This window comes from Populus nigra, chromosome 8 (genome assembly GCF_951802175.1).
Source record: "Populus nigra chromosome 8, ddPopNigr1.1, whole genome shotgun sequence".
Classification (NCBI taxonomy): domain Eukaryota; kingdom Viridiplantae; phylum Streptophyta; class Magnoliopsida; order Malpighiales; family Salicaceae; genus Populus; species Populus nigra.
The window spans coordinates 16,896,572-16,924,456 of NC_084859.1; the positions used below are offsets into that span (position 1 = coordinate 16,896,572).

The 27,885-nt window shown below is 35.6% G+C and overlaps 4 protein-coding genes and 1 non-coding gene across 7 annotated transcripts; 2 read left to right on the plus strand and 3 right to left on the minus strand.

Annotated features, from left to right (window-relative positions):
- Positions 1 to 1,651: 1,651 nt before the first annotated feature.
- Positions 1,652 to 3,529, minus strand: LOC133700704 (uncharacterized). Its single transcript, XM_062124332.1, has 2 exons — positions 3,227 to 3,529; positions 1,652 to 1,918 (listed from the first exon to the last, which is right to left on the minus strand). The coding sequence occupies exons 1-2, from the start codon at positions 3,453 to 3,455 to the stop codon at positions 1,788 to 1,790; spliced, it is 360 nt and encodes a 119-aa protein (XP_061980316.1). The 5' UTR covers positions 3,456 to 3,529; the 3' UTR covers positions 1,652 to 1,787.
- Positions 2,664 to 2,751, minus strand: LOC133702447 (small nucleolar RNA Z43). Its single transcript, XR_009843737.1, has one exon. It is a non-coding gene; the product is annotated as a small nucleolar RNA Z43 (small nucleolar RNA).
- Positions 3,530 to 5,854: 2,325 nt separating the features above from the next.
- Positions 5,855 to 7,929, minus strand: LOC133701326 (pentatricopeptide repeat-containing protein At5g66520-like). Its single transcript, XM_062125201.1, has one exon. The coding sequence runs from the start codon at positions 7,683 to 7,685 to the stop codon at positions 6,402 to 6,404; it is 1,284 nt and encodes a 427-aa protein (XP_061981185.1). The 5' UTR covers positions 7,686 to 7,929; the 3' UTR covers positions 5,855 to 6,401.
- Positions 7,930 to 17,730: 9,801 nt separating this feature from the next.
- On the plus strand, positions 17,731 to 19,235 carry LOC133701431 (transcription factor MYB86-like). The gene is made up of 2 exons (XM_062125344.1): positions 17,731 to 17,911; positions 18,066 to 19,235. The coding sequence occupies exons 1-2, from the start codon at positions 17,740 to 17,742 to the stop codon at positions 18,914 to 18,916; spliced, it is 1,023 nt and encodes a 340-aa protein (XP_061981328.1). The 5' UTR covers positions 17,731 to 17,739; the 3' UTR covers positions 18,917 to 19,235.
- Positions 19,236 to 22,407: 3,172 nt separating this feature from the next.
- LOC133701221 (uncharacterized) lies at positions 22,408 to 27,805 on the plus strand. 3 transcript variants are annotated; one of them, XM_062125062.1, is made up of 7 exons: positions 22,408 to 22,647; positions 22,731 to 22,817; positions 23,916 to 24,091; positions 24,447 to 24,547; positions 25,309 to 25,464; positions 26,355 to 26,410; positions 27,119 to 27,805. In XM_062125062.1, the coding sequence occupies exons 2-7, from the start codon at positions 22,786 to 22,788 to the stop codon at positions 27,195 to 27,197; spliced, it is 600 nt and encodes a 199-aa protein (XP_061981046.1). In that variant the 5' UTR covers positions 22,408 to 22,647; positions 22,731 to 22,785; the 3' UTR covers positions 27,198 to 27,805. The 3 variants fall into 3 exon arrangements, with proteins under 3 accessions (XP_061981046.1, XP_061981047.1, XP_061981045.1); XM_062125063.1 differs by having other exon boundaries at positions 22,753 to 22,817; XM_062125061.1 differs by having other exon boundaries at positions 22,409 to 22,817.
- The last annotated feature ends 80 nt before the right edge of the window (positions 27,806 to 27,885 follow it).

Genomic DNA, 27,885 nt, shown 5'->3' on the forward strand with positions numbered 1-27,885 from the left:
GATCCAATAATGGTGTTGAGTGTCCGTTTCTTTCACTCCTACAAAGGGAGAAATGAATAGTCAGTCCTATTTCCGTCTTCATGCAATCAAGAGCTATGAGATTAGACGGGAATGAGCTGCGAAAAATTAAAATAATATTTTTAAAAAAATTTATTTTTAATATAATATGTTAAAACGATATAAAAATATCATAAGAATAATTTAAAATAAAAATATATATTTTTGTTCAAATCAAGCTAAAGAAATCAACGTGCTGCGGAAAGTTACTGAAATACAGCCAGTGCCCCAAAGCTAATTTCCAAAAGTACGGACTAAGAAGTGGCCAATTCTCCTCCAAGAGAACACATCAGGAGGATGTGCGTGCAAATCTCCAGAGTTGAAACATTGACTCAAACGTTCAGTAAACAAGGAATCAGAAATTAAATATTACAACAGCGATGGAGAAGTCAATAGTGGAAGGGCTCTACCAGACCTTTCATTCCAGTACTGTTCCATGCATGGCATGAAAGCATTCACAAAGACAGTCGATGCTGAGAACCACCATTGTAGTTAGAAATCGTATTTGATTTGTTTGCAGTGTACTACACTAGTAATACGAATAAAACTGTATTGAAGGTGTTTGTTATAAATCTCAAGAGAAAAGGTGAGCAGTAAAGAAGAGGAGGGGGAAGACAATGGAGAGAGAGAAACCAGGCAAGAATTAAGAGAATATTTTCGTTCATACTTCACACAGGACACCTGACTTGCCAATTTCATTGCTGTCAGACCTGCCCGTGTACAGCGATCCTTGCTTTGAGAATGGGGTTAGCTGAGAATTAGCTTCGTTTGAGGGTGTAAAAAGATTATTATTCTTTTTTAAATATATCTTTTTTTAAAGATTTATTTTTAATCTCTACACATAAAAACAATTTAAAAACTCTAAGAAAAATTAATTTAAAATTTTAAAAAATTCTTTTTGTTAAAAAAACATAATTGATTCAAAGTGCCAAGGAAAACCTAAAAGCCCTCCTCCCACTGCAAAAACAAAAAAAATAGTGTTTAATATTATTAAAGCAGTTATTTTTTATAATATCAATATAATATTTTTTTTATTTTTTAAAATTTATTTTTAACATTAATATATTAAAATAATATAAAAATTTAAAAAAACATACGTGCTGTTACTTGAACAAACACACAATGAGACTCGTACCAGCTAGAATTGCACTTCTCCAATGGTCCTTGCCTTCGTTTGTGATTGCAGAGAACATTCTAGGATGGTTCGGGCAATTGAAACCCCATCCCTGGTGGAAACTTAGAATATCCCATCGAAATTGTAGTTGAGCATGTGCACAAAACTTTTAAGCAAAGTTTTTGACTTGGAAGAGCTCCAAGCAAGGAAGATCTTCGCAATTTTCCAAATCCCAAAATGGCACAACCAAATAATTGTTTGGCCGAATGGCAAAGAGCTCCTTTTTCGAACAAAATCCAGTGATCAATCGCTCACAGACTAGGCTGCAGAGTTCCCCAGCAGCATAGAGATTGGGAAGCTCAGACCTGGTCAGGATCTGAGTAAGAAATCACACACTCCAATCCATTTACGATCCTAAGTTTCCATCTGCACAGGATGGATTTCATGGCACGTGCCCTCCAAAATTCAACACCTTCCAAATGACAATAGAATCTCAAAAACACGATTACCAAAATGTAAAACAGCAGCCTCAAACATACAAAACTTAGCCAACCTAAATTACGAAATAAAGTCAGCAAGAGATGAAAATGTCAATAGCATTATTAGTGCATGCAAATTAAATATGTTTCCTCCTGATCCTCCCCTTTCCATGGTTCTTCTTTCTTGACAGCTTCAATTTCTTTTTTAGCTTCTTCCCTATCGGCTTCAATGACCTCTTTGTTTGATTGCCATCGTCCATTTCCATATCTGTTGTGGGGCCAAAGCAATATCATAGTCAACATATTGGGATTTTTGAACGTGCTACCAGGAAATATATAGTCATTAACTCGTTGAATTTTTAAATTTGCTTCTGACAGATGAGATATCAATCTATTGCTAGTTGCAATAAAATTTGAAAAGGGGGAAAAGAATTGGGGAAAAGCCACAAACATGAGAAACTGGAAAGTCTATAAGATCATCGATTGAGCTTTCTGGGCAAAAGTGTCGATTCTAGCACTGTCAAAAAGGAAAGTACTTGTATGCAAAAGAAGTGCGATTTTAATAACCACAGATATTATCAATTGAACCATGCTTATAATCATTATGTAACCAATTGTGTCAATCTACTTTTCAAAAGATCTCCATTGACAAACAAGCAAGATTTCATTTAGTCAAGCAACTCTAAAAACAGAGTGTAAAAAGCCTACAAAGGAAGCAGTAAGTTTGTAATCACAGATATTCATGTGATAGATACACCATTTGTTTCATCAAAGGCAATTGCATACCAAGAATAGAAACAAAATTAAATTTCCAGAGAACCAAACCCAGTAAAATATGAAGCAAATACCTATATAATACACAGGATTGGCCTCATAGAGAAGATTAGATTGCTCAACACATAATTTCAGACATATGCTTGTCTTTGATGTTAGTCTAATCATCGGCCAATAAACTATCATAACAAAATGAAAAAAAATACAAAAAAAAGAAGATTAAAAGATTAAAATGAAAGAGATTCAGAATATGGGTGGATGGTCGTCAAGGCCTGTAAAAGCCAATTACGACGAACGAGACCTTTCACACTGAAATCATCACAGTCCCTTCCGCATCTTCGCAGGGAGGAAAATAAACACAGAAACTCCTAAATCAACAACCAAACAATGTGAAGATGTAGTAAAAAGTAAACACCCTACATGAGGATCTAATAATTAGGCTTAGAAACACCTTGTAACCCTTCTCAGCTGCTAATAAAGAGTAAACCATCATGGGCAATCACAATTTATGCCAAGGAGAATCTAGTAGCCACTTGCAGATACTTCGTTCAATTCTAGCAACAACCCCTAAATGAGGAATTTATAAATACTGTTCTCCGTACTACTGCATTACTACGAATTGGCATAAAGTAGACATCAATTATCAAATTCCAGTATTCAACAATGATGACATAGCCATTAAAACTTAATTCCAAACCCATATGAATTCCTCGTTGAACCTAAATAATCAACAAGAGAAAAAAAAAACCAAAGACAGAACATATCATAGTAGAAAAAAGGAAACGAACGAAACTAGACATACCAATTTGAGTATCTGTGGTGGTGGTGGTGGTGGTTATCGTTGTGTCCATAGCAGAAGAAGAGGAAGAAGAAGCGAATGGAGAGGGTTTAACTGGAAGCTTGGGAGCTGCGAGGGCAGCTTCTAGAACAGCAAACTTTGCTTCATCTTTCTTGTCACAAAGAGGCTGTACTAGATCTCTCCTTATTGCTCGTAGCCTCTTCTCTCTCTTCGATCTCATAGATTTCGCCATTTTTTTCGAACAAGCTTTGCTTTGGCTGTAGAGGTTTTGGTGGCTTAGCTTCGGGGCTGCTAGGGTTCTGTAGGTTTGTGTGATTTTAATCGGTGTAGCGATTAGAGGATGTTTGGTTTTGAGGATTAGTATTTCTATTTCCGGATTGGGATTTGCTTGTACGAGTTCAAATGAATCTCAGCTCTTGAATGGCTTTATTAGAACTAGAGTCCTCACTTTGTCAATTTTGGCTAATTGGTCCAAAGATCTCCTAAACTTGAGGTTAAATCCAACTAAACCCTTTACTTTTTAATTTTTTTTAATTCCAATCTCTTGAATTACCAGGTCAAGGCAATGATGTACCACAGCTGTATAAAATCCAATATGGCCCTGCATGTTAACCTGTAATCTAAATCGATTCAAATTGAAAAAACAATAAAAAAAAGAATTAACTTTGTATAATCAGGTAAAAAATCCCGAGCAAAATCTAATTAAAATCAATTAATTTTTATTAAAAAATAATTAAAATGATATTATTTTAATTATTTTAATAAATTTTTCTTTTTAAACCGTAATTGTAGGACTATTCAGATTAACTTTAAAACTATATCATACTCATTAGATTTCCGTTCATTGACCCAATTAAAAAGCATATTACATACACATATGGATCTAATATCAGGTTAACATCAACTCTTATATTTTCGATAGAAATCTTGAAAATCTGAAAAGAAAAATGCCATATAACTCCTGAGAATGAAATAACTAGGATGTAATTCCATACAAAAAATAATTAATATATCAATAATAATTATTTTTTTCTCATTGTTGCAGCAATGCCGAACATCTGCACTGAATAGAAAGGTGGAACTCATTAAATACTTAAATTAAAACAAACAAACAAACAAAAAGCCAGCCTTTGATTGACAAGTTCAGCTCGACCAAAATCTCATACAACTTCCTCATGATTAATTAGTTGATGAAGCCATACTATAATTTATCAAATACAACCTTCAAAAGGCAGTTGAGCAGCATCAAAGCTTCAACTTTCAAGCCTTTCCAATGAACAGAAGCCCAGATGCAATCAATAGAAACAAGCTATATTGGTCAAGAAACATAATGAATGCTAATTACCTCCCTTGCACCCAGCCCCTCTCTTGCCATAGAGGGAGCTTCAACTTGCGTTTATATGGGCATGCCTCACAGGCACGGCATAAAGTTTAGATTTTTATATTCCAAGATGAACAAATTGATCATTTAATTCGTTCCCCCCCGCAGGCACAGCATAAAGTTTCGAGAAATTATATGGGCATGCCTCACCAACCCCAACTCGAAACGTGAGAGGCTTTCCACGATTATAGCTGCTATCGAAAATCTTACCACTCTCCAATTTCCAGACATAATGTGTCTGTGCATTTGTTCATCCACATAACTAAGTACCCGGGTAAGCATATAAAAAACTGCAAATCTCCAATATATCACATGGTTAAGTTTTAAAACCGGCTTAGGTGTGATTCAAATTTGATGGTATATACTATATAGCTCATAAAAATTGCCAAACGGTGGCTGCCCACAGAAACTTGTGGACATAACTAACGATTTTGGTTGCCCGCTTTTCTTCTGAAGTCTGAAATGGCTAAGAAGAAGGAAGGAATTTCATAATTACCTTAATGAGCTGTCCCTTGACAGCCTCAGGGCCAGTGCCCACAGTTTTTTCAAAGAAGGCAAGCCCGGAAGGAGCAACTGTTAGTTCACAAGGAGCTTCTTCTGCTGTTGCTCTGAGCTGTAGCTGTAAAATAACATCAAGGAAGCTTTTGCAGAAGCCTAGACCAATTACTTCTCTTCTCTTGAAAAAAAGTTTGGCTTTCACTCAGCTAAGGCTGTTGAGAAAAGTTTTCTTGATGGTGGCCGGAGAATTCGGTAGTTGGTGCTTTCGTTGCTTCAAAATTGTTAGTGGGCAGTGTTATATTGGGTGTGCTGAGATTTCTGGGAGTGTAATTCCCAACTGAAAATGACCACTCCCAGAAATTTGAAAGAGATAAACAGAATTGGGTTCTTGAAACAGTAGTTTAGTGGTGGAACTGTTAAAAAGAAAGCTATCAAGATTCAAGCACAGTCCAATTTACAATCAGAAGAAATATTTTACAGGATAAGCTTCTAATGAAGCACATTTTGTGAAACCATAATCTCCTTTAACAGTCTGTAAACTTCAGATATTGTTAGCAGAGCCAGAAATCCCAGTGTTAAAACGTTGATGTGATAGATTTCTTTGTCTTGCAAATAAAACCACAATATCTTTGGAGAGACTGATTGCTAAAAAGAACATGCAACAAACAAAAACATCCTGGTTATAGCCTTGGTGCTAGCTTGTGATGACATTCCCCCATTCTGGTTTTGCCAGAATCCCAAATCAGATCAACTTTGATGACAATAAGTTTCAAGGGAGATGCAAGTGAAAAAGATTCGAGTACACGTTGATCTACTTGACGAGTAGAAAACAAACAAAACCTACCTCGAAATTATGATAAGAAAACCAGTAGAACTGATTATTCACCTTGATTTAATGAAAAATCCCAAACAAAAGTATATATGAATATATCGACGTGTAAATAACACTAAAAGTCCAGCTGATTTATGGATCCAAGCTGAAGAGCAAAGGTTAGTCAACCTCGAATTCTCAGTAGTCACTATCCAAAACAAATGACAGAGCACGAAGCATAAAAAATTCTTCTTCCCCACTGCCCATGTTCATCTTCTGAGATTCTGTTGACTCAAGAATTTTAAGAATTGAAACGAAGTTAGATGGAAATCAAGAATATGCGATCGTCTCTCTATGAACAAGAGACAGTAAGCCCATTACAATCAGCATGCGGTTTCATTAATTAGCGCACAGTTCTTCAATCTTTATGTGCAGCCTGAAGACAGGAAAACTGAGCTCTCGATAACAGGAATCCACTTCAGATACAACTAGCCCCTGGCTTTTCTCACATTTTGGTTAAGCACTAAGTTCCTCACCCTTTCTGCATCATCCCATTTCTTATTTAAAACATACAAATCAGATACAAGACTATAAATCCCTCCATCATTCTCTGGTTTTATATCCCTCAAGACCTGCCCTATCACTCTAACAGCGATGTCAAATTGCTTATGCATCTTGCACGCTGATAAAAAGGAACCCCAGATGACAATGTTAGGCTCAAACTCCATCTCTTTAATAACCTCATAAGCTTCTTCTAACAACCCTGCCTTACCAAACATATCAACCATGCATCCATAATGCTGAATTCTAGGCTCCAAACCAGTCTCTTTGATCATTTTAAAATACTTGCGACCCTCTTCAATCAACCCCGTACGCGCACAGGCATTAAGAATCCCCGTGAAAGTCATCTCGTTAGGCCTAACACCTGCTTCTTGCATCATCTTAAACAACGATAACACCTCTTGACAAAAGCCCTGTTGCGCTGCACCACATATCAATGCAGTCCAAGTCGAGACATTTCTTTCTTGCATCAGAACAAAAACCCAGACAGCATTCTTAAAGAATCCACACTTGGCATACATGTCAACAAGAAGCGTGCCAATATCCACGTTCAACTCCCACCCATTCTTCACTACAAAGCCATGAACTGATTTCCCAGCTAACAATCCAAGAGAACCCATGTGTGCACAACCCGATAAAACAGAACCTACAGTCACTTGGTCTGGTTTTGGGTTCTCATTAGCCATCATTTCTCGAAAAAATGACAACCCTTGATCCCGAAACCCATTATTAATATAACAGGTAATCATGGCGGACCATGAAGCTGCATCCCTCACAGGCATAGCCTCAAAAAGAGAACGTGCTTTATTGATACTCCCTGACCTTGAATACCCAGTAATCATCGTGTTCCATGTAACTATATTTCTCTGAGGCATTTCATCGAACAAATCACACGCTTGATCAAACGACATGACAGCGTATGCATGCAGGAGGCAAGTGGAAACATAAACATGTGTATTGAAGCCAAGTTTGATTATATGGGAATGCAAGTGGTGAATTATCGTGAGGTTCTTGAAATGGGTACATGATTTTAGAGTAAAGAGTATTGAGAAGGTGTCAAAAGGTATGGATTGGCGGTGCATATGAGTGTAGAGTTGCAATGCTTTGTGAGGAGAAGAGGCATTTTTTATGGCTAAAACCCATGTGTTGTAGCTTTTTCTGGGGATTTGCCATTTTGTGGATTTGAGGAAGTGTGAGAGAGGAACTAGCATGGCTCATTGCGTGGTGGTGGTGCTTAGTTCCATTAAAACAGTGCAATTGGCATGGATGAAGAAGAGTCAAAACCAAAATGACAATAATTCCATTGGCTTGCTTTAACACAAGCAGATACAGGCATCGAATCAGCGGAAACGAGTTGGGAAACAGCTATCACCCAGTGTTGAGTTAAAAAAAAAATTAAGTAGGTTGGGAGGATGACTAATTCTTCGGCGATCTTAACTGTTTATTTAAAAAAAAAGATTAAAAAAAAAATTCTCAATTAAAATTGTATGTACTGACAGATAAATCAGTATCTTGTAGTTTAAAAAACGCAATGGACTATTTTGTTTTTAATTATTTTTTTAATGTGAAATATATCTTATAAAAATAATAATTCTATCTTGCATGCTTAAAAAATTCTTTATTAATAACAATTTCATTATTATACTGCTCTAATTTTCAATAATTTATATTTAGGTAAACAGTGAAATTACACTAATTTACAGTATTAACAATAAAAGTTTTAATATATATATATATATTACAATAACTATCCTTTTAGGCCCATAAACGCCAATAGGCCAGGCGAGGGGGCTTGTCGGCTTGGTGTTCTATACCCACTGTAAGGAATTTTATTTTTTTTTAAGCTCGAAGAAGAGGTGAATTTCCTGCTCGCCTCCCCGCAAATACTTAAAAACTCCACACAGATGCTTATAAAGAAAATTTTTTATTTGTTATTTAGATTTATTTTTTAAAATTTTATTATTCAATATTAAATTTTTTATGAATCCAAATTTTGTAATTTGTTCCAATTTATATTTTATAAGATCATTCTAGTTTCACGATCTAGTTTATAGGTTTGACAAGTTAGCTAAAGTAAATTTATGTTTTTTTCATTGATTTTTTTAATTTTATCTTTCAATATTGGGTTGATTTTAAATTGAGCTTTATAATTTATTTTGGTTTATTTTCTACGATGTTATCTTAATCTTATTATTCGAGATTGCGTGTTTGACATGTTAATATGAATGGACTCAAGTTGTTGTTTTTTAATTAATTTTTTTCAATTTCATCCTTCAATTATTTTGAGTTGATTGATAATTAAACTTTAAAATTTATTTTGATTTGATTTTTATAAGATTATCACGGTTACGTGACTTGAATCATGAATTTTACAGATTTATTCGGGTTGATCTAAGTCGATCTAATATATTACAATCTTGATATTAAAAAATTATTATTTTAAAATTTTATTTGAAATCAAATTTTATTTTTATTAATTATTTAATTGATTTCACTGGCATATCATTTTAAATCACAAGCTAGTTAAATTTTGTTGTACGGTGTATTTTCTTTTATGTTAAAGATTAAATAACTTGACCATTTGACGCCATTTGGACAAGGGACAACGCTATGTGATCCGTACGAACAAGAAATGACATGAACACTCTTGTTGAATGTTGAAATACGGAGATAAATCAATGGTTAACAAGAAAGAGAGGATGAATGAATGGGTTAATCATGGAAAATGACACCAATTTGCTATTTTAAATCAAAGAAGGTTTTTCAATAACATGTTACGACACTGCCTTGACCTTGAGTTTACAGGAATACAGTCTGGGAGGTATTAATTATAAATAAAACATTAAATAAATGAAGACGTCTAAGAAATATAATTAGCCATACTTACGTACCAGATTAAATGAGAGATATTTTGAGACAGAGACACAAAATTAGGGGGGGGGGGGGTTATTACATATTGATAGCATGACAAGTGGGGATAATCAATTTTGTTTTGGCTTTTGATTATTAAAAACTTAAAAGAGATAATCATGGAGTTGTCGGTAAAACTCTAATCTAAAGATATTGAGATTTCATAATGGAACGGTGGTCCATACCGTCTTGAATTTGTTATCTAGAAGTTTAACCATCAAATTAAAAGCAGTGCCCCCCCACCCCCCCACCCACATGCAAGCCCCACTCCTTCAGCATTAGCCCAAAAAAGCCGAGCTTAATTGACTGCTGCAAAAACCAAGGCCACGTCTGGCTTCTTTTTTTTTTTTTTTTTTTTTGTCAATTGATTAAAGAACGGAACTATATAATGTGGTTTAGCCTCTTGGATATGTGGTCTGGCGTAAGTTTTGGATACTGTTTGTTTCGTGATTGTTTCTGTTTTCAAAATAAATTATAGAAAATAATTGTTTGATAATAATTAAAACATTATTTACTGTTTATGGACCTTATTGTTATTTATATTTGAAATGCAAGGTGACACAAAGCAGCTCTTCGCTGCTTCTTGTGTGGAGGAATCATTCTTTATTATTTGTTAGCGTGAGCTGTACAGTTTAGGAATTAATATTAGCATGAGCTGTAGAGTCCAATATAGGAATTATTCCGTAACTGATCCTAATTCATTGTATCCTGATTTGTAGGGATTCTTTAATTACTTGCCGTTTTCATAGTCATCTTGTAAAGCTTCTCTATAAGAGAAAGAGTCTGTAACCTAATTTCAAAAATAAGAAAGAAAGTGAAATTCCCAGAATTGTCATGGTATCAGAGCAAAGGTTCATTCTTTGCTACTCAAAAATCTGACAGAAGGCGTAAGGGTGAAATACAGAATGGAAACACCAACTGAAATGACAGAACAAGAACAGCAAAATACGGTGGCAACTCTTGATGATCTCACGACGAGAATGGCTCAGATTGTAACCCAAAACCAGACCCAGACCCAGACCCCATCGGTTATCTATGACACTACGGCTGCATCAATTGGTATCAAACTTGATGGTACCAACTATGCCTTGTGGTCCCAAATTGTGGAGATGTATATCTCTGGAAAAGACAAATTGGGATACATAAATGGAGATCTTCCCCAACCAGAACTGAATGATCCCCACTTCAGGAGATGGAGAACAGAAAACTCGATTGTGAAAGGATGGCTAATTAACTCAATGGATCCTTCTCTCATAGGCAATTTTATTCGATTCTCCACTACCAAACAGGTATGGGACTCGATCGCCACCACTTATTTTGATGGATCTGATACTTCTCAAGTATATGATTTAAAGCGGCGAGTAACAAGGATGAAATAATCAGGAGAATCCATAGAAACTTATTACAATTGCCTTCAAGGTTTATGGAGGGAAATTGATTTCCGTAGACCTAATCCTATGGAATGTGCTGCTGATATACAACGATTCAATGATCTACTGCAAGAGAATCGAGTGTATACTTTCTTAGATGGGCTGGACGATAGGCTTGACAATATACGGAGTGATGTACTCCAATTGAAACCCTTCCCAACTGTTGAACAAGCCTATGCCTATGTCAGGAGGGAAGCAATTAGGCAGACTGTCATGCTTACTAATAACGGAAATTCTACTGCTGCAGCAATGGTTTCTAGAGGGGGGAAAACTTATTTACCACGACAGCAAACACTTCAAATAAACAGAGCAGGGATGGCGCCGACAGCAGGGCGTAACTTGCATCACTTAGCAAGGCCTAAAGGACAGGTGGAGAGTGAAGGCAGTGGGTGTTCCCATTGTGGAAATATGAAACATACACGGGAGACATGCTTTAAATTGCATGGTTATCCCGATTGGTGGAGTGAATTGAAGACAAGGAAACATAGAACCTCATCTGGGGACACAGGCCAAGCATCATTGGCAAATACTAAACCCCAACTATCATTAGCACCGTTGGTTGAATCCGGAGAAGCTGCCACCAGTCTGCCCAACGACCAAGGTAACACAGAATCTAAAAATGACTGGATTGTGGACTCTGGTGCAACGGACCACATGACATATTGTTCAGATGATTTTTCAAACACCACAGAACCGAGGAGAACGGGTATCTCTAATGCCAATGGGGTGGTCTACCCTGTCACAGGGGCTGGAACCGTGCACATATCAACCTCTCTATTATTGACCAACACGTTACTTGTGCCTTCTCTTTCAAATAAATTGTTATCGGTGAGCCAAGTCACCGAAGACCTAAATTGTGTTGTACTAATGTATCCAAAATTCTGCCTTTTTCAGGATATCCTCACGAAGGAGATCATTGGGCGTGGTACTAAAAGAGAGGGGTTATACTACGTGGATGACTTCAACATCGGCAATGTCAACACCGTGAGACGATCACTACTGACAAAAGAAAATCAGATTTGGCTTTGGCATTATCGGTTGGGACATCCATCTTTTAGCTATATGAAGTACTTGTTTCCAGAATTGTTTTTGAATTTGAATTATGCAGAATTTAAATGTGAAACTTGCATTCTTGCCAAGAGTCATCGTGTATCCTTTCCGATTAGCTTGAATAAAAGTGATACTCCTTTTGCCCTGGTTCACTCTGATGTATGGGGTCCGTCACCAATTACCACTGTTTCCGGCATACGCTGGTTTGTAACATTTGTGGATGATTGTACTAGAATGACATGGTTATATTTATTGAAGCGTAAAGATGAAGTGTTTGATGTGTTTTGTATGTTTGAAGCTATGGTTCATACTCAATTTTCAGCAAATATTCAGATCCTTCGATCGGATAATAGGGGGGAGTATGTGAATCATAACTTCGTAGAATTTTTTCGAACGAAAGGGATTTTGCATGAAATGTCCTGTAGTCAGACTCCACAACAAAACGGAGTGGCAAAACGGAAAAACCGACATATCTTAGAAACAGCACGGGCATTATTATTTGGAGCACAGGTGCCGGGTAGATATTGGAGTGACAGTATTACTACCGCTGTATATTTACTGAACAGGATGCCGTCCAAAGCCTTGGACTTCAAGACCCCACTACAGGCATTATCACAATATGTTACTCTACCATCCATCTTGTTACTTCCACCAGGAGTGTTTGGTTGTGTAGCATTTGTTCATATACACAAACACCTACGAACAAAGCTTGAACCATGTGCCGTTCGGTGTATTTTTTTGGGGTATGGCTCGAATAAAAAGGGATTCCGCTGCTATGATCCTAAGACAAAACGACTCTACATTACAATGGATGTTACCTTTCTAGAATCAGAATACTTCTATCCGTTCACGACTTTCTCTTCTCCTCTCCAGGGGGAAATACAGAATGAAGATGAGAAGTGGTGGACTATTGGAGATGTTGAGAATGTTGAGGTTAATGAGGTTACTGGAGCTATTGGAGATGTTGAGAATAATGAGGGTACTGGAGCTATTGGAGATGCTAAGAATAATGAGGTTACTGGAGCTATTGAAACGGTGGTCATGACTTCCACCGTAACTGACGCTGCTGAGAATACTAAGGGAACTCCCATCGGAACTACTGAAAATGCAGAGAATGTGATCATAATAGATGAAGATGATGAAGGGACAGAAAGCATGGCATCCGACAGTATCAGTAAATCCCCCTCTCTTCTAGTACCTGACAATGACAATCCTTTGCATGAGGATGATCCTGAGGTAATTTCTCATACAACCCCTACTGGAAATATTTTGAATTCTTCAAATAGCTATCACTTACCTTTCAGGCAGAACAGAGGCAGGCCTCCATCACGGTACTCACCAGATACGGAGGGAAAAAAAGCAAAGTATCCCGTCTCAAATTATGTCTCCACACAAAGGCTGCCAATGCCTCTCAAAGCCTTTGCATATAAGTTGTCCTCTGGCCATATTCCTTTGGGAATTCATGAAGCACTAGCAGACCCCAAATGGTCCCAAGCAATTCAAGAAGAAATGACAGCCCTAGAGAAGAACCAAACATGGGAAATTGTCACATTACCGTAAGGGAAGAGAACGGTTGGGTGTAAATGGGTATTTTCAACCAAATATAAGGCAGACGGGTCAATTGAGCGACACAAGGCAAGGCTGGTAGCAAAGGGGTACACACAGACTTACGGGATAGATTATCAGGAGACATTTTCACCGGTTGCAAAACTTAACACAGTCAGAGTATTGTTATCCATAGCTGCAAATTTAGATTGGCCATTGCACCAATTTGACGTGAAAAATGCCTTCCTTCACGGAGACCTGGAAGAGGAGGTATATATGGATATTCCACCAGGATATAATTCAAACACACCTGGAACCGTATGCAGATTACAACGAGCGTTATATGGGCTAAAGCAGTCTCCACGTGCATGGTTTGGCCGATTTAGCGTGGCTATGAGAAAGTATGGGTTTCAGCAGAGCAACTCGGACCATACCCTCTTCCTTAAGAGGCAACGAGGAAAGGTAACTGTCCTGATAATTTATGTAGATGACATGATCATTACAGGAGATGATGAGGAAGAAATTAAAAGATTACAAAAGCAGCTTTCCGGTGAATTCGAAATGAAGGACTTGGGCGGACTGAAATACTTCTTAGGGATCGAAGTGGCTAGATCAAAACGGGGAATTTTTCTCTCACAGAGAAAATATGTATTAGATCTACTGACTGAGGTAGGAATGCTTGACTGCAAGCCGGCAGACACTCCAACAGTTCAGAATCAAAAGCTTGGAGTGTATCCCGATCAAGAACCAGCTGACAAAGAAAGGTATCAACGATTGGTAGGTAAATTAATCTACTTATCTCATACTCGTCCAGATATTTCGTACGCTGTCAGCTTGGTTAGCCAATTCATGCATTGCCCTAGCAAGGATCACATGGACGCAGTTAGTCGAATACTACAGTACCTAAAGTCCGCTCCGGGGAGAGGGCTTATGTTCTCCAAGAACGATCATTTGAAGGTTGAAGGGTACACAGATGCTGATTGGGCAGGAAATGTGTTTGATAGAAAATCTACATCCGGATATTTTACATTTGTTGGGGGAAATTTGGTGACCTGGAGAAGTAAAAAACAGAAGGTAGTTGCTTTGTCAAGCGCGGAGGCAGAGTTCAGAGGAATGGCTAAAGGTCTTTGCGAACTCCTTTGGATTAGAAGATTACTCTCCGAGATTGGATTTACTCCCAAGTCAAGGATGAATCTATATTGCGACAATAAAGCCGCAATTGCAATTTCTCAAAATCCAATTCAGCATGACCGAACGAAACACATCGAGATAGATCGACATTTCATCAAACAAAATCTGGAAGAAGGAGTGATATGCTTTCCTTTTGTTAGATCAGAAGGTCAACTTGCGGATGTGCTCACAAAGGCCGTCTCAAACAAAGTGTTTCAGGACTCACTTAGCAAGTTGGGCATCGAAGATATCTTTGCACCAACTTGAGGGGGAATGTTAGCGTGAGCTGTACAGTTTAGGAATTAATATTAGCATGAGCTGTAGAGTCCAATATAGGAATTATTCCGTAACTGATCCTAATTCATTGTATCCTGATTTGTAGGGATTCTTTAATTACTTGCCGTTTTCATAGTCATCTTGTAAAGCTTCTCTATAAGAGAAAGAGTCTGTAACCTAATTTCAAAAATAAGAAAGAAAGTGAAATTCCCAGAATTGTCATTATTCACTTAAATGAACAGTGAAGCATGTCTCTACTATTTCGGTCGGATCAAATCCGATTCAATCTATAACAAATATTCTCTTTCATTCTTATAAATGATCCTTGAAACTAAAACCCTCCCATCGACACTACATTCCTTGCTTCCCTTAAAATGGGTTATATATATATATATATATATATATATATATATATATGTGGTTATTTTCCCGTTATTTTGCCACTAAATTAATACTATTTTACTGACTTTTGTGTTGATATATAGAGGATGTAATTAGTAATTATCAGGTTTAAACTAATGATGTGATATATACACAAGGTTGCAAGATATATGGAAGATGTAATTAACCAGATATAAGTAGATCAGGGCGGACTTTTGAAATTAATTTACTCCTCAATATATTGAGAGGCATTAACAGCCTAAAAGCCTTATCCTATACATTCTACCTAATTCTCTTAGCTAGACAAACTAACCAATTGTTAGCTGAAATGTTACTCAATTAGTATTAATGTCTCTTTGCTCTCAAAAAATCTCGAGCTGGAGCCTCCTTTTAGGAGGGAAAATTTAAAAATCTAAGCTAATTCTCATGTTGTTGCTCATTCAATACATTTTATTAAGGTACATAGGAAAAGTTTGATTTCCATATTTATGATCTATGCATGTATACATGCCCCACTAAATTGAGCTAGAGACACTTACTGGCTTACATTTATTAACGAACCTAGCTAGTCATACACAGTTGCTCTTAATTACCACTTGAGCATTGGGTGATTAATTTGCCCACTTAATTATCAACAATTAAAAGAAAGCTTTTAACAACGTCTCACTGTTTTATTTACAGGAGGCTGCTTATACCTAGCTAAGGATATAGTTCTTAGGGTCTAATTATAGAGTCTCATATATAATAATGACGATTTACCAAACAAAATCAATCAGGACGGGGGACGAATTCCGAACCATGCCTTGACAACATCTATATATATATATCTATATCTATATATATATATATATATATATATATATATAGATGACACTTTGACTTCCACCTCTCGAAAGAGTGAAAGAAGCTTTGTAGATTATAGAAAGATTTAACCTGCTTTAATTAAGTGCAATGATTATATTAGAGGAAACCAAATGAACAAAGATATTGTAAATGAAACCCAAAAGGCTGAATGGTCAGGTTTTTCTCCTAAAGTTTGTGTGCTAGATTATTTGTGACCTCGATCGTTGCTGCTTTGCTTTAGCACGTGATTTTCTCCCCTGAAAGGTATAAACTGTAACAGGAAAAACAAGGAAAGCGAAGGGTGAAAATGATGAAAGCAGACATGTCCAATCATAATGATCTTCGTTGACACCAAGAAATTCTCACATTCAAGCAACTGTTTGAGTGAAGAAAGGGTATCATATGCTTACTATATTTATTTTTATATATATTGACATCTATATATGAGCAGGTGTGTGTATATGCATATGTAGTAGTGTGCATGTGTTTTATATTCTGAAAAGGAAAAAAGGAGACAGCACTCTGGGTGGAGGGCTTTTTCATGTTGAATTTAGATGCAAGAAATGATGTGCTTATCTTTAAATCATTAGGTCTTCCCTAAATGGCCATATTATGATTAATCCCCCAACGTCCGTAATTATGTCCTTTTCACAATGGCGTAACATTACTTTTGGTTTGGTCTTTGTAGCTAGCTAGTTATGTAGTATTCATTACAGCTCCATTGCACCTATGTTTTACTAAATTCAAACCAAATTTCGTTAACTTCACTTGTCAACTTACTAGTTTATATATGTTCTGACTCCGCACGGGTCTCTTGTTTTGTTTGTAAATCTCCTGATTCTACAGACTCTTGATACCTTTTCGATCTGTTAAGTATAACAGTTGCTTAATAAATCATTCGTAATTCTTAAAAAAAAATGCCCTACTTCCTCATTGAATTTGTCAAGCATGCAGGAAAGGGATAGTGGGTTATCAACAAATTCACAACGAAAACATTTCAGCAAGTGCAAAATGAAGCAGAACGGTGTGTGTGTGTGTTGGTGTGTGTGTGCGTATCCAAGAACAATATGCATGCATCAAGCTTCTTCATAAATTGGAAGGAAAAGACATGATTAAAAAGCAACGAGCGGAAAAATATCTGCATAGATCAATCATCCTCAGAACCCATACTCATTTTCATACAGCTAGCTTAATTAGACATGAAGATATATTGAGTAAACAAATACTTAAAAGTAGATGTGCTATACAAGTATGTTGCTTCTTCAAGTATCACGTTTTGTGATGACTAATTAATTATGTCAAATTACTAATCAACCCAATAATTAGTAGTAACATGTTTTTTATTTGGTTAAAAGGAAAGTAGTAATCAAGTCGAGAGCAATGGTTCAAAACAACACTTGAAGTTTCCAAGACACTCAATGAGACCAGTGGTCCTCTCATGAGTACACCCAAAGTTAAATTTCCACAACCTTTTCTCTCTCTCCCTCCCTCTCCATATTAATTTGCATATAGACGTACAATGCAAAATTAACAAGGGGAGACTGCCTTTATATAAAGGTGCATGAGAGGAAGCATTTAATTAAACCTGGAGGACAAGAACATAGAAGGAAGGAAAGCCCCCACCCCCCCCCCCCCCCCCCCCAAAAAAAAAAAAATCTAAATGGTGAGCTGTGATGATATGCAGGAGGGTTTGGGAAATAAAACGGGCCACCAATGCTGCAGCAAACGGAAGGTGAAGAGAGGGTTATGGTCTCCAGATGAAGACGAGAAGCTAATAAAATATATAACCACCCATGGCCATGGTTCTTGGAGTTCTGTTCCAAAGCTAGCAGGTACTGATCACACGCACACACTCTGGTGCTCTTTAATTGATCCGTTTATTTGTTTTTCTTTTATGAAGAAGTGGTCTTTAATTCTTGTTCTTTCAAAGCCAAACCCCCCGGTTGTATTGTATCTTTTCCTTCTAATGGAGGCTTCTTCTTTCAGGGCTGCAAAGGTGTGGAAAGAGTTGTAGATTGAGATGGATAAACTACTTGAGACCAGATCTCAAAAGAGGTTCGTTTACTGCACAAGAAGAAAGTATCATCGTTGAGATTCACAGAATGCTAGGCAATAGATGGGCTCAAATAGCTAAGCATTTGCCTGGTAGAACTGACAATGAGGTCAAGAACTTCTGGAACTCGTGCATCAAAAAGAAGCTCATTGCACAAGGGTTAGATCCAAAAACTCATAATCTCCTCTCTAATAATTACAAACATAACAATAACAATAATGCATGCAAACTGATCTCTTATCAATATTCCCATCAACAAACCACCTCAACTTTCACAGTAGATTCACAAATCAATGATATTTCAATGGATATGAAAGCACCCCTCATTCCATTCCCTACGATTCCCCAAGTTCCTGATACCAATCCATATCCCCCCTTGTTGCACAAATTCTCTTCCATATCAACATGTGAATACCAAAACCCTAATACACTAGCTTTCTTGGAGTCTGGAAGCAAGTCTTCAATCGGAAGTGTCCCTGTATCCTCTTCTGCTTCACATCCATCTGAGTTTGGCATGCTAGATGAGAGCTGCATGTGGGCTGGTGGCTATGAACTCATTCAATCCATAAAATCTGAAAAAGAGCAGCCAGAACAGCAAGTGGAAACGATTGAGAAGACCAATGAGTTAATAAGTGCTGGGCAGAATATGGTTGCTTCATTTGAAACTTCCACCTTCGATTTTGATTTTGTGGAGTCTACTCTATTGCCTTGTGGGATGTACTATAACCCTAGTCCCATAGTTCAACCTGCATGGAATTCATGGGCCTTGCAAGAGAAAAAGTGATTGGTGCGGCGATGAGAGATTTCACTCTGCATAAATTTTTCAAACTAGTACTGGTATGCTTGTGAATGGTATTGGTAATTAAGAAGTAGTACGTAATATATTCTGAAAGACGCTATGAAGAGTTAAAGCAATGGGGTTTTTCTTGTGTTATTGTTTTAAGTATAGTTTCTAGCCAGGTGGACTAATTAATTCTGTAACTTGGATTGTGATGGATCGGTAGTACGGAAGAAGGCTTTGTAAATTTGTATCCAATAATTAAGTGACGTCCCTTCCCTTGTTAATTTCCCCCCTTTTTTTATAATATAAATCATTGTGTCTAGCTAGCTTCTTTCATTGTTTTGTTGTTCTATGAGAAAATCTTTAATTTACAGTTTCCTAACTTCTTAAAAGGATCTGAATTTAATAAACTGATGAACACAATATAATTATAATTAGTTGGATTTTCTTTTCTCATGTTTAATTAATTTATGTAATGGTTTGTGAAAATAATTAATATATCTTGTAATTTCATGCTTAAAACCGTTTCGAAAATAACGATTTGTACCGAGCTAGGGCCATTTTTATACAAAAAGTATTGTTTCCCCTTTTAAAACAGAGACCTTTTGTCCACCAGAACAACAGCAAAGACTTGTAAAGACAACCTACGATATTATTCAAGGAGACATGATGCTGTCAATTATGTAGTTTGGTGGTAATTTACCCCATTCTAGCTAGCTACAAATTAATTAAATTAAGGGCGCTGTACATTCAAACCAAAAATGACGCGTGATGATCAATGCCACTGCCTTGGCAAATATTAGGGAGGGAAGACTTTGGGTTCTATGCTTAAATTATTCTTCAAGATTGCACTTTGAATTCCCTCTCCGTCATCAATTTCACAGATTAATTACAGTACCTATTGAATTATATACAGGTTCTTTCACTATCATTCTCTAAAATGATTTTCTTTTTTCAATTTCAATCATCAGAATAGAAATGGATTGTTTTGGTTCATACTGTTTTTAAGTAACAACAAGTGTAAAAGCTCCTAAAGGTTTAGTTGAACTCATAGTTGTTAATCCTGGTTTGAAATTGATTCGGCCAAAAAGCTTAGTTCCAGGTCATATATATATATGGAGTGATTTGGGTTAATCTGAAAAAATAAAAATACTTAAAGTTTAATATCCTATATGAAAAAGTTTTGAAATAATACATGTAGATGTAGACTATAAAAAAAAAATTATGAAACATGAGGTGTACTATAGTTATTAAGTATCTAAAAATTTAGAAATAATTCATATGGATGTAGACTATAAAAAGAAATGTGAGGCATGAAGTATAGTATAGTTATCCCATATCAAAAAAATAAAAAATAATTTATGTGGATATAAACTATAAAAAATAAATGTGAGGTATAAGGTGTAATATAGATATCTCATATAAAAAAGTTAAGAAATAATCCATGTGGATATAATTTATAAAAAAATATGAGGCTAAATATTCATAAATTAATTTTATATTTTTAAAATTTATTAAAAATATATTAAAAAATTAGATTTTATTCCGGTTATGTCGGGCCACCGAGAATTTAGGTTAACCTAATAGATCATCCCTGTTATGCTGGGTAATTAAATCTTTGGTTTTTTATGGCTCAAGAGGTTATGAATTTCATTAATATGATTTGAACAATAAAACTAAGATTCATGTCTCATATTTTGAGTCTTGTCGTTGAATTTTTTGAAAAATCATATATCTGTGGTTGATTTGCACCATTCTTAAAAGGTATCTGAGATAGGTTTAGGTTGGATTCCTCCCAAATATATGTGTAATGTTTTCTAGAGGTGCTGCTCATTCATACAATTTTTTTTTTAATAAAAAGCAACATGTGTAAAAACAACTAGCTCGTGTGGTAAATTATTACCAATCGTGTGAGGCCCGACTACTAATAATAGCAACAACACGTACAATATGAAATTTCCACCAGCCCAGAAAGGTTTTTTTTTTTAATTCTTTTTTTTCATCCATTACAATAAAACCATGAAGATTTTGAATATTTTATCATTAAATCGTGAACAAAAATCTCCATAATCACTCCATCACTAAAATGCTTGATTATGTTAATAGATTTGTTGGAATATTTGAAGAAGACAAAATGAAAGAAAATCAAAATTATTGGTAATATCATTATAATTTTTTTAAAAATTCTAATATTTAAATTTTTTATTGGTAATATCATGATTTTCATTCATTAAATTTTCATTTTTTAAGAAAATAATGAAAAAAATATTAGCGAATCATTATGTTGGTGAATATTCTTTGTAAGGAGTGAAAAGATAAAAAGAATAAGAATTGAACAAGTTCCTTTTCTTCTATCATAATTTCCACCATTTATTCATATAATTCATAATTTCCACCATTTATTCATATAATTCTTGAAAAAAAAATATTTCTTAACATCTAACAACTAATTTAGAGGCACAACTTTTTAGGAGGTTTAGGACCTTGAGGTAATCTTCAATCCAGTCTAACAATTAATTATTCTATTTAGTTGTCGTATTAAACCGAATAATGTTCTTTCTTGTAAACCCATAGATATTAAGGCACCGTTTGGGAACGCGGCTGCGGCCGTGTTCCTAAAAAATTTGAAAATTTTTTTTTTTTTTTTGATAAAATTTAATATGATTTGTACGTTTTGGATCGTTTTGATGTGCTGATGTCAAAAATAATTTTTAAAAAATAAAAAAACATCGTTGGCATGCATTTTGGCACGAAAAGTTATTTGAAAAGCACCCGCAACCACACTGCCAAACACGCTCTAAATCAAGATAGGCCCCGCCATCAATTTAGGACTGCTCGATATAGTAGATAGACCGGTTTGGGTAAAGTTAAAGACCATCAAGAATAAAAAAATAGTTAATCCATGACTCAAGCAACCTAGCAAAACTCGATAGAATTTTTTTTTTAAAACGTGTTTTTTTTTTAACTAGATATTCTCTTTTTTTATATATATTTTTAGTTGGTTATTAACTATTTTCAAAGTTTACTAAAAGAATGTTTTATTTTAATAATGTAGGATTTGAAATTCTTTAGTATATATACTCTATGTTTACAAGAAAAAAATTATTTTTTCAATATGAGATTTAAAATTTTTTAATATATATACTCTATATTCGAAAGAAAAAAATTATGCTTTTTTAATGTGAAATAATAAAAAAAATTAGTTTAAATACTTCAACTTAAAATAATATCATAATATTTTTTCAATGTAGAATAAAAAAACCTTTTAAAATAATGTTTTAAACTTCATTATTCATAACATATATAATATATATTCACATGAATTGTTTTTAAATTTTTTTATATGAAATATTAAATTTTTTAAAAAAAAATTAATTTTTTGAGTTGATCTGATTCAACTCGTGTAACTCAATACTCAATTTCTTGGCCAGATCAACTATCAAATTGGTTTGATAACTTTGTATAAACCAACGCCAGGAAAACCCGACCCAACACCACACGACCTGAACGGGGTTTCCGTTATTACTTACTTCCGAGGTAGCTCAGCTTGGGTCGAACTCGAACCAACCGCCCGAGATGGAACATTGGCTACGTAAAACCATCAGCAACTGTTTCAAGAGCGCCGTTACCCGCCGCTTGCTTCTCCCTTGATCTCTCTTTCTTCCGCAGCCCAAACAAACGAAGAAGATACTCACAAAGACAGTTCTTTATTACTTGGGAAAGCATGCCACAAGGTTTCTTCTTCTTAATTTGATTTGTTGTTAATAGTAATAAGTTGCTGGTAGAACTTCTGGGGTTTTATTATGATAAAGAGAAGAATCGGTATTCCCCTCTTGAAGGTTCAATTCCGGGTTCTTCTTCTTCTACAAACAATGCTCAAGAACCATCCACAGCCAATACCCAGGTCAGTGTTTCTTGTGTGTGTGTGTGTGTGTGTGTGTGTGTGTGGCTTGGTGACTACAGCTTCTAAGCCCTATCCTCAAGCATGTTTATATTTCGGCTGCCTAGCAAAATTTACCCTTTGATGACATATATTGCAATGTGTCCCGTAGTGTGCTCCTACATTAGCTCTGCTTTTCATTTTCTTTTATGGCAAAGGTAGAATCTCAACTCCAACACTTGCTCCTTCTTCCTAGCTTTGCAGGACTGAGGGTTATGTGCACATTAGTCGTAATTGATCAAAATTGGATGCCTTTTCATACACGAGTATTATGAGAAGCAAAGGATTAATAAAATCAATTACTTTATTTATATCGTTTACAATTCTTCTAACCCCTTTCAGGTGATGTGGCATATTTATCACCTTCCATTCTTTCTTTTAGTAACATTTGCACTTCCCAAATTTTGGGACTTCATTGGTCAATTATTTTCTCTTCGTGCATGTGTTTCATATGCTATGCTATTTCTGGTTTAAGAAGAACCTGCTTTTACTTAATAAATTCGAAATGCTCTAAAAAGGTACGAAAGTTTGTGATCTTTCAGTTTTAGAGCTTGAGTTGTTGCTCAATAGTAAAATGTTGTGGTGTTCACCTCGATAAAGAGAGCAAAATGGTGTGGCAAAAGATAGAACTTCCATCATTTTATATTGCATTTTTTGCTCCCAAGCCAATAGTTTGGTAGACAAAGAGATTGAAGGAAAAAAAATTTTATGGTGTGGGTAACTTTCCTAATCTTGAATTTCATGCTGTACTTAAATTAATTGTCCGTTGCTTTTAATTTACATGTACATATGGTTTTTCTTTTAAAAATCACAACTCAATATATGTGCAATTGAACTTGTTTATCCCATGTTTGATTTCACTGTCCTGATTGTTCAGGAGATTTGACATATTTGTTTGTCTTGGGTGTCGTCTTTGTAACTTATGTATTTCCAATTTACTCTTGGCACATCTTGTTTGCTTTAGCCATTCCCTTTTCACTTATCATACTTGTTATTTACTGTTTTGTTATGAAAGCAGGGAATTCTATTTCACACTTGTAATTCCTTAATTTAAGGAAACAGGTTAGCTACTCTCGGATCAGAGACATCTGGAGGATCTGTTTATATTCTTAACCTTGTTGAACCAGTCAATTTTGATTCAAGTTCTGCTATAGGTCGAATGTTGTTTAAGGCTGCATCTTTCAATTGCACCATTTGGACTGCAGATTGCAATCCTAACTCAAGTCAGGCAGTGATTGGCAAGTATTCTTTTGTTCTTTTTTTTCCTGTCTTGTTTTTATTGTAGCTTATCAGTCTTGAAATTAGCTTAGATATGTGTTATGTTCACTACTCTGGAGTGAGGAAATAGAACTTAGCTAGAAAACCGTGTCTTGGAGTTTTGCATGTTATCAGGTTTAGTTTAGTTCTTTTCTCATTCAGATTGATGCTTTAAAAAGATAAATAGAAACTTGCCAGTCCCAGTCTGTATCTATAATTGACCACCTGGGTGTTAATGATTAGTTTGGTAGGAGTTCAGGGATAGCTACAACGCATTGACATTAATTCTATGTTATTTTCATGAATTAACATTTTTGTTTATTTTGGCTGTTACAGGAACAAATCTGGGAGCTGCCCTGGTCAATTTGGTAACTGGAATGGCATCATGGGTGTGTAGAAGCAAAAGTGATGTTTTGGCTCAACAGCTCAATCCATCGGTAACATTCTAATCTTTTTGGTACAACACCCGCATTAAGTTGCCTCATGGCCACCAGGACATTATCATCTCACATGACTGTACTATGATTGTTAAAGAAGTGAAAATGGTTTGATAAGTTGATAAAGCATATTTTCTCCTGAACCTCGAGCTAAAACCAAACCGACTTATTTGGTCAAATTTTCAGTATCCACAAAGTGAATCATTCTCTAAGGTGGCATTTGGTTACCATCTTAGGAAAAAAGAGACGGGGACAGTGGGGGCAAAAATATGCTTGATTAAATAGACAGAGACAGAGACATAAAATAAATTTATAAATTTGTTTGTGTTATAATCTTGTAGGGAATTTTTGTACTTCCGAAGTACATGAGAGACATGCCCCTCCTGTCTCTACTGTCTCTGTTTTTTCTGTCCTAAAACAGTAACTAAATGCTATCTGATGGGTAGACGAAAGTGAAAAAGTTGCCATCTTGCATTTATATCTGTGGTTTAGCAGCTTGACAGGCTGAAAATGATGGAAAAAGAAATTGATTCTATTTCTAAAGTTTAGGTTGGCTTGCTGACATCTCCAGCTGCTAGTGGTATAGTAATCTGGATGGCTTTCTGCTCATTATTTCATTCATAAATTTAATCTCATTTTAAAGATCATGAGGCACATGGAACATAATTACAAAGGATTATTGCCATTTGTCACTACAGACTTTCTTTGTCAATCAATTGCCTACAATATCTGAAATATATCTGTTTTTTATTTTGCTGCAGGGGAATGTTGTTTTATGTGGGCTAATAAATGGAGCAATTTTGACAGTTGATGTTCGTGAAAAACAAGAAAGGGTTTCAGATAGACTTATAAGGCATAGAATACCTTATTCATCACTGGGCAGACAAGGTCCCAGTTCTAGTAAACAATGGTTTGAGGTATTAAATCCTTTAGATATGATAAATTTTGCAGGCACCAGATTTGTTGCCAAGTAGTCCTGGAAGTGAACATTCATCTTAGATAAATAATATTATGGAACTTTGAGAGTATGATATCATGTAAATAAATTGACTTCTAGTCTAGGAGTCACGAAGACCAATAGAACTAAAATTAGCATTAGCACATAGGTATTGAGTCAGGTGTTAAATTTGTCTCACCATTCAAAACCTTAAGTTAAAGTGAAACGAAAAAAATAAAATAAAAATTAAGGGAGTAAGTAAGAAATTGTTGAAGGTATGCCTGGATCATATCTCTCCTATTTATTGCACTTCATTTAAAGTTTTCAAAAAAAAAAGAAGAAGAAGTGAAGTGCTATTATTAGGAAATAGATGAACTTAAAAACATAAAATTTTGAGTTTGGTAAAAAAAAAACAAGGTCAATAGCAGTAGTTCATGGGTTTGATCCCAATTTTACCGTGCCATTTTTTTTTTTTTTACTTTTATATTGCTAGCTAAAACCTAAATCATAGAGAGATCAATATCATTGGAATTTCGCACTTAAATTTTTTTTTTGCATTGTATTCCTCCTACAGCAAAGCAAGTGGCAACTTCCCAGCTGGTTGTTTTGTTTTGTATTTATTTTGTTCAGTGAAGAGCTAGTCTGTGAAAATCTTGGTCATTGCAGCAATTCTGTTTTGTGCAATATTTGAACTTGATGATTTCAGATGAATAGTGCTTTCTTTCCTTTTCAGTTCTTTTCCTTTCCTGCAGCAATTGTTTAACACAATAACTTCTCCTCTTGTGTGATGCATTGAACATGAGCTTGAGCATTTGGAACTGTTCATTTCAGTGAAATTATGGTAAATACCCTGGATGTGATGTTTTGCAGGTCAAAGGAAACATGTACTCTTCTCGTACTATTTTTATGCCTTCATCTATATGCTGGTTAGTGGGCTTCTAAAACATGTAATTCTTGGTTTTAGTTTTAATGTTTGCTTTCAATTTAAAAAATAAAGGCAAACTGCTCCATGAGTAGCTATTGAGAAAGTCTTTAAGGATTTTTCTTTGTGATAGCCAATTAAGGGCAATTTGTTAGTGTTAACTGTTAAGAATTGTTTTTCCCGTACGGTCCTTTCGAGGCAAAAGGTAGATGAATAAAGAGGAAAAAAAGAAGCCTAATGTTTGTTCTCAACTCATGCATGTTGTGTCAATCTCATTCATTTGCACCAAACAACAACTCTATAGCAAGAGAATACCATTGACATGCCCAAATGCCTACTAGCATACTTCAATTATGAATATGCAAATTAGAACAGTGGCAGTGGCACTGGATATGGTGATGTGGTGGCTGTGGAAGTGTAGGAGGCTAAGGTTGAGGCCGCGGTGATTGTTATTGTAGCTTAGGTGAACATCATCATTGTTACTAAAACTGTCATTGTTATCATTGATGTCGGCACCAACTTCAATGTTGCTAGGCACATTACCCTTGTTGCGGGTGTTGTAAATGAGGTTGTAAATGAGGTTTTGATGGTAGTTTGATCATGGAATATGTCCTAGGTGGGTGATGGTGTTATATATGTATATGTACGTGGGTGTTTAATTTGTGTTCAAAAAGGCTTTTTGATCTTTTGCTTGCGTTTGGAGTGTTGCTAGGAAGGTTTCAATGATGGTTTGGCCATGGTTTGATGGTGGTTTGGCCATGGTGGGTGGTGGCATTGGCAGAAGAAAATAAATTTTGGGGGAGAGAGGCAAAAGGCAATAACAGAGGAGGTGGATAAACTTCTTTCCACTGGTTTCTTTCGAGAAGTGATGTACCCCTACTACTGACTGGCAAATGTTGTGATGGTGAAGAAAATCACTGGCAAGTGACAGATGTGTGTGAACTTCATGGATTTGAACAAGGCTTGACCAAATGATAACTTTCCTCCCCCTAAGACTGATAGATTGATGGACTCCACATCAAGTTTTAAATTCTAGACAATATCTTTTATAATCGCTCCATCTTTCATGATGCCAAGTCTGGCCTTAAGAGGTGCCAGGTTGCGCTCTTGGCACTAGGCCCAGGCCACGGAGCCTGGACCCAAATCTATTTTTGGATCCTTCTAGGGCTTGAGCCTTGTTAAAAACAAAAAGTTATTAGAAAAAAATACAGTCCATCAAGAGTAGCAGGAAGGACTATTCTAATAGAGATTTTACAGGAAAAGAAAAGACTCAGGTGCTGTCATCATCTCTAATTTGTATATCACTTGAACTCTAGTAATTATTTCTCATTACCTTAGAATGCTTTGGACAAATTGAAGGGAATGATAATGGTGATATGTGCTATCATATTTTAATAGATATCTGTTCATGCATATTAAATTAATTTTATTCAAACAATTAATGGTCTTTGTTATTATTTCCTATTCTTAGTATAGCTG

Bases quoted from the DNA above. Each gene is read 5' to 3' on its own strand.
- LOC133701326 (XM_062125201.1), bottom strand. From the start codon at position 7,685: ATGCTAGTTCCTCTCTCACACTTCCTCAAATCCACAAAATGGCAAATC.
- LOC133700704 (XM_062124332.1), bottom strand. From the start codon at position 3,455: ATGGCGAAATCTATGAGATCGAAGAGAGAGAAGAGGCTACGAGCAATA. The intron at 1,919-3,226 runs GTATGTCTAGTT...GCCCCACAACAG, and splicing joins CACCACAGATACTCAAATTG to ATATGGAAATGGACGATGGC.
- LOC133701221 (XM_062125061.1), top strand. From the start codon at position 22,717: ATGATAAAGAGAAGAATCGGTATTCCCCTCTTGAAGGTTCAATTCCGG. The intron at 22,818-23,915 runs GTCAGTGTTTCT...TTAAGGAAACAG, and splicing joins CATCCACAGCCAATACCCAG to GTTAGCTACTCTCGGATCAG. The intron at 26,411-27,118 runs GTTAGTGGGCTT...GAGTGTTGCTAG, and splicing joins ATGCCTTCATCTATATGCTG to GAAGGTTTCAATGATGGTTT.
- LOC133701431 (XM_062125344.1), top strand. From the start codon at position 17,740: ATGGTGAGCTGTGATGATATGCAGGAGGGTTTGGGAAATAAAACGGGC. The intron at 17,912-18,065 runs GTACTGATCACA...TTCTTCTTTCAG, and splicing joins TTCTGTTCCAAAGCTAGCAG to GGCTGCAAAGGTGTGGAAAG.